At 43.9% G+C, this 15,838-nt stretch overlaps 1 protein-coding gene across 3 annotated transcripts in view; it reads left to right on the forward strand.

The window, feature by feature from the left end:
* Window positions 1–7,351: 7,351 nt before the first annotated feature.
* The window catches only part of BCAP29 (B cell receptor associated protein 29), a 115,932-nt gene continuing 107,445 nt past the window's right edge, over window positions 7,352–15,838 (forward strand). Inside the window, exons 1-3 of one of the 3 annotated variants that reach the window (XM_029616190.1) lie at window positions 7,352–7,794; window positions 8,244–8,319; window positions 8,510–8,619. In XM_029616190.1, coding sequence (XP_029472050.1) covers window positions 8,317–8,319; window positions 8,510–8,619 — 113 coding nt within the window. In that variant the 5' untranslated portion in view covers window positions 7,352–7,794; window positions 8,244–8,316. The remainder of the gene's footprint in view (window positions 7,795–8,243; window positions 8,320–8,509; window positions 8,620–15,838) is intronic. The other 2 variants (XM_029616192.1, XM_029616189.1) reach the window with 2 other exon arrangements.

Here is a 15,838-nt window from a genome sequence, read left to right on the forward strand (position 1 = left end):
AACTGTATCAATTAATAAATATGTATAGTATAAAAATATAGATGAGTAGCAAAAATGATCAAATATGATGCTGTTGTGAATTATAATAATAAGATGCTGTGACTGCGTATGAAGTTAGTGGGTTTATTACAGTTCACTAACTTTGTGTTTGTGCTGATGGGTGGGGAATTTAATCCAGTTCTGGGAACGCTTTTTTAAAAAGCCACGTTTTTAGTCTCTTCCTAAAAGTTGAAAAACACCAGGCATGGTTTTGAAAATGCAGAACTACACCCATGGTTACCTCCCTTGATCAAACCCCACTGCTGTAAGTACATAGATGGTTGATCCCTGCACATACTTTTACATGCACGCAGGGAGGATAACTTTCAAACTACCCACCATTCATTTTTTTAAATTTCTCTCATTATGTATTTAATTAAAAAATGAAGATCTTTAGGGCTGCTGAGGGTGGGACCATTTAGGCCAAATCTAGCAAATGCATGTTTGATCTGTGTCATAAAGGGAGCCAGAGTCTATATCAGGCAATTTTCAGGGACTTTGTTTTCAGGAAGGCAAGAGGGCACAAACTAAAACAATAAAATTCAAATACCGGTACATTGAAAACCTAAGTCCCCAGTCATATTGAGAACATGGCAGGGAGGGGGTGTTTACCCAATCCAAACACAAGAAAATACAAATGCTATTTGCATGAAACCCCATGCCACACACCTGTCCCCATCCCCCACCTTGGAGCATAATTTTCAAATCCAAACTATGTCTTGTCTGCTTTAAATCTGGATATAAAAGTTTAGTCTTGGGCTGGTCCAGTGGCAACTGTGGTGCACTGCCATGTAGAGGAATTGCGTTCAATTCCCAAGTCACACTTCCACATCCGAGGCAGATGTGGAAGCATTATGTTGCAGAAGAATACTGAATTCTTACTAAAAATCAATTTTTTTCAAAATATTTTGTTTTAATTATTTTCTGACACTTGTAGTAGGTCTGAATTTATTCTTTTGTTCTTTTTATATTTCTTTTTCTTCCCTATATCAGTTCTCCTCCAATTTTACTTTCCATCTTTTTTCCTCACACTTCCATTTTTCTTTTCTTCCATCTCTCTCTCCACCATTTCACTAGGCTCTCTCCTCCCAGACATAATTATTTCTTCTTCTCTGTCTCTGTTCTCCAGTCTTTTGCAAAGTCTCTCCAGCAAGGCTGGAGCAGGAAGCAGAGGACTTATCTTCTGTCTGAGAGTTGGGCTCTGTGTACTCATACATAACAAAGGCCCTGATGTCACCCCCAAAAGTGCAACATTCTAGGCCTCTGGTTGCTAACTTCAATCCTGAAGAGCCACAAACAGGTCTGCTTTTTCAGGATATCCACAATGAATATGCACATGATAGATCTGCATGTACTGCTTCCAGTATATGAAAATTTCTCATGCATATTCTTTATGGATGTCCTGAAAACCAGCCCTGTTTCTGGCTCTTGATCACCTAATCTCCCTTTATAGAACTGGCTCTGTCTGTTCCCTGCAACCGATGTGCCTGCTCCCCATTGCAGACACAGGCTAGAGAACAGTGGCAGGCTGAACCTACATTATACTGTGAGTATTAATGTTTTATATTGTCTATGTCAGGGGCAGAGCCATGGGCTTCATATAAGAAGAGTTAATAGTGTGAATTGCACTAGGAATGCAGTTTGTTTAGGCACTTGTACTTGTACTGCTGCTGGATTTTTACTAGGCCCAGAGATTGCTGCAGATCTGAAAGGGCTTAACAGGAAATAACTGGGAACTCTAAGATAACCCCAGAACTAGACTGAGCATCAGTCAGAGAGAGAAAGAAGCAAAAAAACACCTACATTACTGATCCAGAAAAATCCTGCCTAAGGCATTCCATTTACCTGTGCTCCCTGTTCCATGCTCAGATCCCCAAAGGCAGTCAGAGCTCCAGAGTTATTTATTTATGTATTCTATACCATCACATCGGTTTACAATGAAACAAGTAGAAAACATCGAATTAGCATAAGAGAAATTACATCTCAAACATTTCAAAAATTCAGGGCAGTTAAGTTAAAGGAGGTATGAAAAAGCGGTAGGGTAAGCAGCGAGAGAGGATTAACTAACGGCAATTTTAACATATATACAATAATAATATTGGTGAGAAATGAAACTTTTTACAAGGACTTTTATAAGCATATTCGTGTTTCAGGGTTTGGTTGTCTGAGTGGGCGGGTGTTATGCGAAAGCTTGCTTAAACAGCCAGGTTTTCAATCTTTTTTTTTCTAATTTTGGGTGTTAGTTGCAATGCGTGGATAAGATGATGGTGCAGGAAAGAAGGATTCAGTTTTGTAAGCAACTGGCCAACCTTTTGGGGAAAGGGGAGACTTTTCCAAAAGGACAGGCTCCACCTTAAGCAGGGTGGAACCAGGCTGCTGGCGCTAACCTTTAAAAAGGCAATAGATCAACTTTTAAACTAGAACAAGGGGGAACGCCAACAGTCACTCAGCAGCACATGGTTTGGAGGGAGGTATCTTTGAAGGATGCCAACAAAACAGAATTAGGTCATCCCAAGAGAGAGGTTCCAGTAAAAGCAAAAGTAGTCCATGTGCCTCTAAGTAAAGAACCACCTAAGTTAAAAGATTCCAAATTATCCCTGTCAACTGAAATGCAGGTTATTAATACAAACAAAAAACATACTTTGAAATTTTTGTATGTCAATGCCAGACATCTAAGAAGTAAGATGGAAGAGTTAAGAGTGTATAGCACTGAATGAAGAGGTAGACATAATTGGCATCTCAGAGTCCTGGTGGAAAGAGGATAACCAATGGGACAGTGTTATACCAGTGTACAAATTATACCGCAATGATAGGGTGGATCAAGTTGGGTGTGGGGTGGCGCTTTTTATTTGAGATAGCATACAGTCACACAGGATAAAGAATCTGCAAGAGACTAATTGCACAGTAGAATCTTTATGGGCAGAAATCCCATGTATGTTGGAGAAGAGTATAGTTATAGGAGTATACTACAGTTCACCTGGTCAATATAATAAGACAAACAATAAAATGCTAAAAGAAATAAAGGAAGCTAACCAATTTGGGTATGCAGTAACAATGGGAAATTTCAATTACCCCAGTATTGACTGGGTAAATGTAACATCAGGACAAGCTAGAGAGGTAAAGTTTCTGGATGGAATAAACGATTGCTTCATGGAGCAATTGGTTCAGGAACCAACAAGAGAGGGAACAGGATTTGGTGAGAGAGGTAACTGTGGTGGGACCACTTGGCAATAGTGATCATAACTGGTAGAGGGACAATTTGTAAAGCTCTAGCACTAAACTTTCAAAAGGGAGATTTTGATAAAATGAGGAAGATAGAAAAAATTGAAAGATGCAGCTACAAAGGTTAAGAGTGTACAACAAGCGTGAACATTGTTTAAGAACATGCCATACTGGGTCAGACCATGGGTCCATCAAGCCCAGCATCCTGTTTCCAACAGTGGCCAACCCAGGCCATAAGAATCTGGCAAGTACCCAAAAATTAAGTCTATTCCTTGTTACTGTTGCTAACTATCTTAGAATTGCAGTCCAGATGTATTCCATGCATTAAGAAAGGTGAAAAGAAGGCCAAACAACCGCCAGCTTGGTTAAAAGGCAAAGTGAAAGAGGCTGTTTTACAAAAAACCTTCCTTCAAAAATATGAACGATCCATCTGAAGAAAACAAGAAAAGGAATAGGCACTGGCAAGTTAAATGTAAAACACTGATAAGACAGACTGAGAGAATTTGAAAAGAAGAGGGCCACAGAGGAAAAACTCATAATAAAAACTTTTTAAATATATTCGAAGCAGGACACCTGTGAAAGAATGGGTTAGACTGTTAGATGATCAAGGGGTTAAAGGGGCACTTAGGGAATATAAGGCTTCAGTGGAAAGAATGAATGAATTTTTTGCTTCAGTGTTTACACAGAAACATAGAAATGATGGCAGAAAAGGACCAAATGGTCTATCCAGTCTGCCCAGCAAGCTTATGGTAGTATCTGCTGTGCCGTGCAGTTACCCTCATACTTAAGTTTCCCAGACCATAAAAGTCAGAGCCCTTGATGGCTGCTGTCTGAATCCAATTTCCCATTATTTCTTGCCATTGAAGCAGAGGGCAATGTTTGAGTTGCATCAAAAGTATCGGGTTTATTGATTAACGGTAGTAACAGCCGCATCAGCTTGTTTCCCCAGACCGTAAAAGTCGGGGTCTTTGTTGGTTGCTATCTGAATCCAATTCCCCTTTGCCCCCTGCCATTGAATCGGAGAGCAATGATGGAGTTTCATCAACAATATAAAGGCTTTTACTGCTTAAGGGTACCACACCTCCCCCCAAACTACACCTGCACTTCAGTACCTCTGACCTGAGTCACAAGGGGCATGCTCAAACTTCACATTTCTAGAGAAACCGCAGGATAAAGAGATGGGTTAATTCCTTTGTCATGAGCTCAAGAACTAAGCACTGGGTCACCCCAGGACCCGCCACTCAGAGCAGCTCCTGAACTCACAACTATCATAGCATCTTCGCATCACCAGTCCTTCACCAACACTTCGGCCCTTCCATCCCCTATGGCCTCAGTTACCTACTAGGTTTTGAACTAGACAGCCTGGTTTTAAAGCTTGTTGTATAGTGTCCGGTTACAATGGGTAACCAGACAGTGTAAAGCCCAGTCAAGCAAGCCCTGTGCTAGCAAAAGGGAGGGATGGGCATCTCAAGAATCAATCATCTGGCTTAAATAGGGCTTATTGATGCAGCTACAGAGTTAGAAATAAAGAAGCATGCTTTGCCTGACTACGTGCTTCTCGTGCCAACTCCGCTGCTGCTATCGCTGCTCTGCTCGCCGGCCCGTGGCATAGTGGGGGGTGATAATGCCTCCAGGCACAGGGCCATAGGGGGTGCTGTTGACTGACATGGAAGCCCATGCGGCCGCCGATAGACCTCATCCCAGCAGTGGCCGAGCACACAGCAGGAAAATCTGCGGGGCCAGGGTGGAGCTCATCTCACCACGGCCCGAAGATAAAGGACACATCCAAACCTGCAAGTGCTCCTCCTCCTTCCTGCCTATGCGGCCCCGGAAGAAAAATGTTGCCGGAGTCGCGTGAGCAAGGAGGAGGAGCATCGGCCGCATACAGAAGAGCAGCATTTATGGACTGCCGTGGTTCCCGTATTGCGGCAACCCAAGAAGAGGAGGAAACCCAGCAGCAAGGCCCCACAGATCCCATGTCGCTGCTGCCCTAGAAAAGGGGGAGACCTGGTGGCATGGCCTCCGTGGATCTGTCATAGTGGCCCAAGAAGAGGAGGCACGGCAGCAGAACTGCCAAGGATCCCACATCACAATGGCCTGAAAAAATCAGGGCTGCCGCAGAGCCCATCCCGTGGTGACCCGTGAAGGCCCAGAGGCGAGAGAGAGGCTGAGGGTCTGCATTGTGTGTGTGTGTATGAGAGTGAGTTGAGAGATTGTGTGTGTATTATGGGTCTGTGAGTTGAGAGATTGAGAGTTTGTTGAGAGTGAGAGTTTGAATGTTTGGAAACAGCATGTGAGAGCCTCTGTGTATATGAGAGAGACAGCATGTGACAGTGAGAGCCTGGGCATGAGCAAGACAACATGCGGGAATGAGAGAGCCTGTGTGTGTGACAGACAGCATGTGCAAGAGAGACAGTGCATATGTATGTATATATGAGAGCATGTGAGAATGAGAGCTGTGTATGCGTGACACAGCATGCGAGTGTGAGAGCCTCTGTGTATATGAGAGAGACAGCATGTGACAGTGAGAGCCTGGGCTTGAGCAAGACATGTGGGAATGAGAGAGCCTGTGTGTGTGACAGTGAGACAGCATGTGCAAGAGAGAAGGTGTATGTATGTATGAGAGCATGTGAGCATGAGCTGTGTATGCGTGACAGAGCATGTGAGTGTGAGAGCCTATGTGTATGTGTCAGCATGCATATGAATAAGAGAGCATGTGAGACAGTAAGAATGTGTGTCAGCAAGCATGTGAATAAGTGTGAGGGTCTATGTAAGTAAGCATTCGTGCTTAATTTAACTTTGATTGAGCCTGTGTGAGTGATCATGTGTGTTTATAAATAAATAAATCATGTGTGTTATAGAATGCAAGTGTGTTACATGAGAGAGAGAAGAGAAAGTCTGTGTACACCCTCCACCCCCCAACTAATGCACGATAACTTATTTGATTTTATATTCCTCCTTTCAGCCACTTCAAAGTGGATTTCATCTCAGGATGACTGTAAAAAAAAAAAAAAAAAAAGTTCCCTGATATGGGGAGAGAATTGCTTTTAATCATTATTACTTTTAATCATTGGGTGTTAATTGATATGAATCCTGTTTTGAAGTATGTTGTTGGTGTTTACGAATTTTTAAGAAATTAGTTTTAAATTAGTGGATGCTCTATTTGTCAGCTGTTTTGAAAGATTCTTTTTATTATGATTTTACTATTGTTTTATTTTTCTTGAATTTATGGTTTGATGTTTTATAAGAAATGGTGGTTTCTGTTTTTCCATTGTTGCACTGCATAGAGTTCAGCTTATAGTGTCCAGTTCATTTTTTGTCAGCACACTTTCTAGTGTGCTGACAAAGCTCTTTGTATTTAGTGAAGGTCGGGCTGTGTTCTGCATGTTAGGTATTTATTCTGCTAGCATATGGTTCATTTTATTTACTTTCTAGATAGCTTTTAGATCCCTACACCAGAAAAGAAGCTTGGCTTTGGTCCATTTTCCTTATAGGAGGTGTATTGCTGTCTTAGGGCCTGGTTTAATATGTGCATTGTTGCTTTTTCATAGGTAGGGTTGTTACTGTTTGAGTGCTGGCCGTTAGTCCTGTTTCGGTATGAGAATTTACTATATTGTAATGGTAATTGTTTACTCATACATTTCTGAGGGCTAAGTTACAATAGGCCTAATACCATTTGGGCTCCAAGTTGCAGGATATGAAAAAAATGCAAAAGACGGGGAGAGAATAAATATGGCCCTTGGTCCTCAGCTGTCCACTTGTGATCTGTTCAAAAGAAGGCAACCCTATTACCTACCCCTTCCCCGTCCAACAGCGTTCCTGCAACACAGTGCACACATTCATATCATGATAAAGTATAAACACGAAATAAAAAAAAAATACCTGAAATAAAGATACAGTCTAGTTATGCGTAACGTTATTTCTAAACACACATCTTTGCTATCTCGAGTCAGCAAAGCCTCCTTGCTCTGAAAGAATTTGAGATAGGAGCCGCAGACGTCCGCAAAGCGCATGCGCAACCGGAAGCGGCGGATGGACTAGTCTTAGGGGGCTCTTAGCTGCAGGCCTGTGACGTCCTCGTGCTGGCGCGCATGCACTGAGCACCGCCTCCCTTCCCCTACCCAACCTTTCACCCGTCCAGAAGCTGACTGTGAACGTGAAGAGGAAGAGAGTCGCGGCTCCTTGTGGCGAAAAAGGGCCTGCAAATTTAAAAGGCAGCGCAATCTGGCGGAAAAACCGCCTACTTGGCAACACTGATACTGTCATTGTTACGCTTGGCGTGCGTGTGCCGGCGTCACACGGGAAAGGGGCCAGGAAAAATAAAACCGCGGGCGGAGCGCGCTGCAGTCCGTGGAAGGCAAGTTCCTGGACTAAGCTTATTCTGCTTGTGATTAATGGCCGGTGGCGGTGGGCTCGGTGTCGCCCGCCGCCGGGCTCTCCCTTTACATTACCCACCTTCCTGAAAAAAAAAAAGAAGAACTAATGGACGATGACATAGGCGAAATTTGCGTGGAAACCTGCGAGGAGCGCGCTGTAAGCAGGGGCGGGGAGTGGACGAGGAAGCGCTACTATGTAAAGATGGCTTTGGAAGGGGCGGGGCAGCCATTCGGTTGGGAACTTCTGTCTCTCTTCATCTGGTTTTTAATTGCATGAAGTGCATGAATGCATGGAAGGGGCTAGCTGTCGTGCTCTAGTTGTCTTCCCTCTATATCCTGTAATTTTAACTTACTGTTATCACGGTTTTGTTTAAAAAAAAAATTACCCAGTTTATGTATCTACGGCAACACGTGTAAAAATTGTCAATAAAGTTATTTGAATTCGTGTGACAGGTGTGGTAGAAAGACTGGCATGTCAAATGTTTCAGCAGACGCTCCGAATGCCATCTTAATTCCCATGACTGCAGAGTATTGCAATGAAGAATTAGCTACTAATAAAGATTAACAAGCAAGTTGGTGATACCTTTCTTTTGGCTAACTTTTCAGGCCTAGATTCCCTTCTAAGCATTTTTTCCACGAACACAAAATCGTCAAAAACCCTTTTCATCTGGCTCTGAGCATGGTATTAAGCTATCTTTCTATTTCTATCATTATTGAATGGGTGCTTTAAAGCACTATGATGATATGTGCTTCAGTGGTATTATTTCCTGCCACAAGGATTGATTGTAAATGTTCATAATGCTTTTTAATCACACTTTTACTTAAATCACAAACACTGTAATTACAAAGTAGGATTATTTATTTTTCTTTAGATCTCCCAAGAGAGAAAGATGACTTTTCAGTGGACAGTAGTGGCCTCATTCCTTTATGCCGAAGTAGCAGTGCTTTTAGTATTGTGTATTCCATTTATTTCTCCTCAGAGGTAGGCTATATATTGATTACTCAGAATTATGCTTTTTAAAACTATTTTGCAAAATCATAGGGATCCCCAAACTCAGTCCTCCAGGGCAGCACCTAGTTAAGTTTTCAGGATTTCCACAGTGAACATATATGAGATCTGTTTCCATACACTGGCAGTGCATGTGGATAGATCTCATGTATATTCATTGTGGAAATTCTGAAAACCCAACTGGCTGTGGCCCTCAATGACAAAGTTTGGGGATCCCATTATCCAGCAAAGTAATATGACTAAAAAGTTTTTTTTCTTATTTAATGTACATGCAGTTATACTCTTGAAATGAGTAGTTTTGTTAATATTAAAGGAAAGCTGTTAAAAGTGTATTATAAAATACTCAAAAGTACATGATGTATATTAAATGAAAAGTTGTACAGCTAAGTTATTTTTAAGGTAACTGCTTTCAGGCATTCAGTGAAAATACAGAGAAGTATGTTATGTCATAGAGTACCTCATAAGTAGTAATGTTGATTGTGCCATATTTTATTACTGAGTTTTGTAGTTAGGGATGGGAAAGGTAGATGTTTTAGGGAGCTAGGTAGAGATCTTCTATATTCTTCTACTCAAAACGATGGAAGACCAAAAAAACCTATCCTGGATAAAGAGAAATCTTCCAGCTGGTCCCATTCTGTGGCTGGCAACTGGGATATATCCTTTGCAATGTGAACAGAATGACAGCACACTGGATGAATGAGTTAAGAAATTGGCATACTGGGTCAGACCAAGGGTCCATCAAGCCCAGCATCCTGTTTCCAACAGTGGTCAATCAGGCTACAAGCACCTGGCAAATTCCCAAACACTAAATATATCCCATGCTATTTATGCCAGTAGTAGCAGTGGCTATTCCCCAAGTCAACTTGATTAATGGCCTTCTCCTTCAAGAACTTATCCAAACCTTTTTTTAAACCCAGCTACACTAATTGCACTAACCATATCTTAAGAACATAAGAACATGCCATACTGGGTCAGACCAAGGGTCCATCAAGCCCAGCATCCTGTTTCCAACAGTGACCAATCCAGGCCATAAGAACCTGGCAAGTACCCAAAAACTAAGTTTATTCCATGTTACTGTTGCTAGTAATAGTGGTGGTTACTATCTAAGTCAACTTAATTAATAGCAGGTAATGGACTTCTCCTCCAAGAACTTATCCAATCCTTTTTTAAACACAGCTATACTAAGTGCACTAACCACATCTTCTGGCAACAAATTGCAGAGTTTAATTGTGCGTTGAGTGAAAAAGAACTTTCTCCGATTAGTTTTAAATGTGCCACATGCTAACTTCATGGAGTGCCCCTAGTCTTTCTATTATCCGAAAGAGTAAACCGATTCACATCTACCCGTTTTAGACCTCTCATGATTTTAAACACCTCTATCATATCCCCCCTCAGCCGTCTCTTCTCCAAGCTGAAAAGTCCTAACCTCTTTAGTCTTTCCTCATAGGGGAGCTGTTCCATTCCCCTTATCATTTTGGTCGCCCTTCTCTGTACCTTCTCCATCGCAATTATATCTTTTTTGAGATGCAGGGACCAGAATTGTACACAGTATTCAAGGTGCGGTCTCACCATGGAGCGATACAGAGGCATTATGACATTTTCCATTTTATTCACCATTCGCTTTCTAATAATTCCCAACATTGTTTGCTTTTTTGACTGCCACAGCACACTGAACCGATGATTTCAATGTGTTATCCACTATGACGCCTAGATCTCTTTCTTGGGTAGTAGCACCTAATATAGAACCTAACATTGTGTAACTATAGCATGGGTTATTTTTCCCTATATGCATCACCTTGCACTTATCCACATTAAATTTCATCTGCCGTTTGGATGCCCAATTTTCCAGCCTCACAAGGTCTTCCTGCAATTTATCACAATCTGCTTGTGATTTAACTACTCTGAACAATTTTGTATCATCTGCAAATTTGATTACCTTACTTGTTGTATTTCTTTCCGGATCATTTATAAATATATTGAAAAGAAAGGGTCCCGATACAGATCCCTGAGGCACTCCACTGCCCACTCCCTTCCACTGAGAAAATTGTCCATTTAATTCTACTCTCTGTTTCCTGTCTTTTAGCCAGTTTGTAATTCACATTTACCCGTTCTCGACCTCTCATGATTTAGACCTCTGTCGTATCCCCCCTCAGCCGTCTCTTCTCCAAGCTAAATAGCCCTAACCTCTTTAGCCTTTCCTCATAGGGGAACTATTCCATCCCCTTTATCATTTTGTTCACCCTTCTCTGTACCTTCTCCAGTGCAACTATATCCTTTTTGAGATGCGGTGACCAGAATTGTCCACAGCATTCAATGTGTGGTCTCACTATGGAGCGATACAGAGGCATTATGACATTTTCCGTTTTATTTACCATTCCCTTCCTAATTGTTATGTTTCGGTGGTTTAGTGTGCCCATGGGCCTCAGCCCGACCCCGGCCGTCCAGGGCCGAACCAAGGGTTGACGGTGGCCCCGCATGGCTGACGGTCTACCCTCCGCCAGGCCGGCAAGCTCCCATGGCCAAACATCTGAGGATGTTGGAAGGTGAATGGTCCTCCGACCATTCCGGGCCTTTCGGACCTGCTGCGAGCAGCATGGAGCAGCAGGCCTGGCCTGAGGTTGAGGGCAGACGGGCCTTGACACGAAGACACTGGAGTTGATGCAACGGCATCACATGGCACGAAGACACTTGGCAGAAGACGTGACACCAGGGCTGTGGATACAAGACACCAGGATCGATGCAGACGGCATCGCAGACAAGACACTTGACTAGGTTGATGCGGACGGCATCCGAAGCAGGAAACATGACGGGGTTGATGCAGACAGCATCCGAAGCAGGAAACGACGGGGATGATGCAGACGGCATCCGAGGCAAGACACTGGACATCAAGGCAAACACAGGACATGGACATTGGCACTGTCTCTCAGGGCTCCCTACTCAGGCCACCTGCGGGACTGAGTCGCGGACCACCCTGTCCGTTACGCGCCCTACACAGCCCCAAGGCTGGTCGCGGACCACGACGGGAGCGGGACAGCGGAGGAAGACACAGCAGGCTTCACGGCTCAGGAGCACAGGACGACTGTCCACCAGCAGCCTAGTCCACCCAGGAATACTGCATCTGAGGGACCCCCGGCCTACCGGTAGCAGAAGGCTCCAGAGCGAGGACGAGGAAGAGTGAAGGCAAAAACATCCGGAAGGCAGGAACACCAGGACAAAGGCTGAAGACACCTGGACATGGACCTCAGGCACGACAAGGAACATGGAACGAAGAGATCAAGGTGAGGAGCTCCACGAAGAAGACCTTACAACGAGCTCTGGCAGGCGGGAGCCTCCAGAGCAAAGACTGACCACGATGCAAGGCGAGGCAGAATGAACGAAGCAGCCCTATATAGGGCTCAGGCAGGAAATAGTCCACAAGGTGGGGCCCAGACACTTCCTGTGTCTGGCCCTTTAAATAGTGTAGAGAGACGCGGCCGCGCGTCTAAGGAAGCAGGAGCAGGGCTGTGCAGGACCACGGACAGCGGCCTGCACAGCGTCTGCACGCCGGCAGCGTCAGACGCCGAGAAGAGGCAGGGGAGAGCCTGGACGCAGGCTCCAGCGTCGGCAGCGGCTCCAGCTGCTGCAGGAGGCCCCGAGGGCGGCTCCAGCTGCCAGGAAACACCAGGGCTTTTGCGGCCTCCAGCCGCGAAGATCCGAATGACGTCGGGGGCACTCCCTGCCCCGTGGGAGGCCGCGGCTCCGACCGCGGAGCCTGAAGATGGATGCAGGAGGCCTCCGGGCTGCGTGGGCAGGCTGAGGGCGGCGACCTGCCGCCTCGGCGAAGATTTCAGCTGCGGTGAGTGTCCATGCCTGCTCGCGGGGGGGACCCGTGGGCAGCGCATTCATAACACTAATAATTCCTAACGTTTGGTTTGCTTTTTTGACTGCCGCAGAACACTGAGCCGACAATTTCAATGTATTATCCTCAATGATGCCTAGATCTTTTTCCTGGGTGGTAGCTCCTAATATGGAACCTAACCGAGTAACTACAGCATGGGTTATTTTTCCCTATATGCATCACTTGCACTTGTCCACTTGTGTTGATCTAGAAATATGAACTAAATGTATATAATAGCTGCTTTGATATCCTAGAATATGTACACTATGAACTAGAATATGTACTTGCTATGATGTGAAATGTGGACACAAAGTATATGATTGAAGACCATGTATATGAATGATGTTACTGTAAACCATTGTGATCTTCTTTTGGAACAGTAGTATATAAAACAACCAAATAAATAAATACATTTTATCTGCCATTTGGATGCCCAGTCTCACAAGGTCCTTCTGCAATATATCACAATTTGCTTGTGATTTAACTACTCTGAAAATTTTTTTATCATCTGCAAATTTGATTACCTCACTCGTTGTATTCCTTTCCAGATCATTTATAAATATGTCAAAAAGCACTGGTCCAAGTACAGATCCCTGAGGCACTCCATTGATTACCCTTTTCCACTGAGAAAATTGATCATTTAATCCTACTCTCTGTTTCCTGTCTTTTAGCCAGTTTGTAATCCACAAAAGAACATTGCCTTCTGTCCCATGACTTTTTAGTTTTCTTAGAAGCCTCTCATTTGTCAAACGCCTTCTGAAAATCCAAATATACTATATCTACCGGTTCACATGTTTATTTACCCCTTTACAAAATGACGCAGATTTGTGAGGCAAGACTTCCCTTGGGTAAATCCATGCTGACTATATTCCATTAAACCTGTCTTTCTACATGTTCTGTGATTTTGATCTTTAGAATTGTTTCCATTATTTTTCACAGCACTGAAGTCAGGCTCACTGGTCTATAGTTTCCCGGATCACCCCTGGAGCCCTTTTTAAATATTGTTGTTACATTGTCCATCCTCCATTCTTCAGGTACAATGGATGATTTTAATGAAAGGTTACAAATTTTAACTAATAGATCTGAAATTTCATTTTTTAGTTCCTTTAGAACCCTGGGGTGCATATAGTCCGGTCCAGGTAATTTGCTACTCTTTAGTTTGTCCATCTGGCCTACTACATCTTCCAGGTTCACAATGATTTGATTCAGTTCATCTGACTTACCACCCTTGAAAACCATCTCCAGAACCAGTATTTCCCCAACATTCTCATTATTAAACACAGAAGCAAAGAATTCATTTAGTCTTTCTGCAATGGCCTTATTCTTTCCTAAGAGCCCCTTTAACCTCTCTGACATCTAACGGTCCAACTGACTCCCTTATGGTTTTCTTGCTTCGGTTATATTTTATCAGAGATGGGTCGAGATCACATCAGACCAGTGGGTCCTGGAGGTGATACGTGAAGGATATGTGTTGGAATTTCTCAGTGTTCCTCAGGATGTGTTCATGGTGCCTCCTTGCCACTCCTCGCAGAAGAAGCAGGCAGTGGATTCCTCGCTTCAAAGGCTCCTCAGTTTGAGGGTGTGGTTCCAGTGCCCACATCTCAAGAAAGTATGGGGCGATATTCCATTTATTTATTTATTTATTTTATTTATTTTAAGTTTTTCTATACCGGCATTCGCAATAGATATCGCATCATGTCGGTTTACAATTAACAAGTAGATATTTACAATTAACAAGTAGATGTTTACAATTTTACAATATAAAGTAGATATTACAATATAAAGTAGATATTTACAATAACAAGTAGATGTTTACAATTAACAAGTAGATATTTTGTTGTGCCCAAGAAGAAGAGTTCCGTTAGTTCCATCCTTGATCTCAAGAGGATCAACTGTCATTTGAAGGTGACTCGTTGCTGTGTGATAATGGCAGTGCAGTTGGGGGACTTTCTGACCTCCCTGGATCTGTCCAAGGCCTACCTTCATATTCCTATCCGTTTGGACACCAAATTTTTCTGCCGTTTTTAGTGTTGGGGTTGCTGTTATCAGTTTCAGGTGCTGCCATTTATTCTAGCTACCGCCCCCAGGACATTTTCCAAGATTATGGTGGTAGTAGCAGCGGCCTTGAGAAGCGAAGGGGTCTTGGTGCACCCATACTTGGATGATTGGCAGATTCATGCCAGATCTCAGGAAGAGAGCCACCTGGTGATGCACAAGGTAATTTCCTTGCTCTAGGAACTTTGTTGGGTGGTGAACCTGGCCAAGAGCAGTCTTCAGCCATCCCAGTCTTATGAGTATCTAGGGGTTTGGTTTGACATGGGACATAAGAACATGCTATACTGGGTCAGACCAAGGGTCCATCAAGCCCAGCATCCTGTTTCCAACAGTGGCCAATCCAGGCCATAAGAACCTGGCAAGTACCCAAAAACTAAGTCTATTCCATGTTACTGTTGGTAGTAATAGCGGTGGTTATTATCTAAGTCAACTTAATTAATAGCAGGTAATGGACTTCTCCTCCAAGAACGTATCCAGTCCTTTTTTAAACACAGCTATACTAACTGCACTAACCACAGGGACAGGACAGAGAGAGAGTTTTCCTGCCGGAGGTTCGAATTCAGAAATTGATGTCTCAGGTGCGTCAGTTGGTGAACAGTATACGCCCAGCAGTGTGGTCCTAGCTACGGGTATGCGGCTTGATGGTGGCAACCCTGCAAGTGGTGCCGTGGGAAAAGGCATATATGCGTCCTCTTCAGCGCTCGCAACTGTCTCGTTGGAGCTCGCAGACTCAGGACTATTCAGTTCAGCTACACTTGCCAATGGAAATCTGCTCTTGCCCGGAGTGGTGGTTGCAAGAGGCTTACCTGAGAAAGGAAGTTTCCTTGTCCTCCCCGACCTGGTTGGTACTTACGACAGATGTGAGTCTCCAGGGTTGGGGAGCTCACTGTTGGGTACTGACAGCCCAAGGGCGTTGGAATGCTGAGGAGTCCAGCTGGAACATCAATTGCCTGGAAGCCCGGGCAGTCCGGTTGGCATGCTTGCAGTTCAGCCATAGGCTGCAGGATCAAGCGGACCGCATGATGTCAGACAACGCGATGACTGTGGCCTACATCAATCACCAGGGCAGAACCAAGAGCCAGCAAGTCTCACAGGAAATAGACCAACTTATAGAATGAGTGGAAGGACATCTACGGATGATATCTGCCTCTCACATTGCAGGAAAAGACAATGTAAGAGCAGACTTTCTCAACAGGGAGAGTCTGGACCCAGGAGAATGGGTGTTGTCAGTTGAGGCGTTTCAGCTGATTTTGAATCGCT

The sequence above is a fragment of the Rhinatrema bivittatum genome, chromosome 9 (genome assembly GCF_901001135.1).
Source record: "Rhinatrema bivittatum chromosome 9, aRhiBiv1.1, whole genome shotgun sequence".
NCBI classification, from domain to species: Eukaryota; Metazoa; Chordata; class Amphibia; order Gymnophiona; family Rhinatrematidae; genus Rhinatrema; species Rhinatrema bivittatum.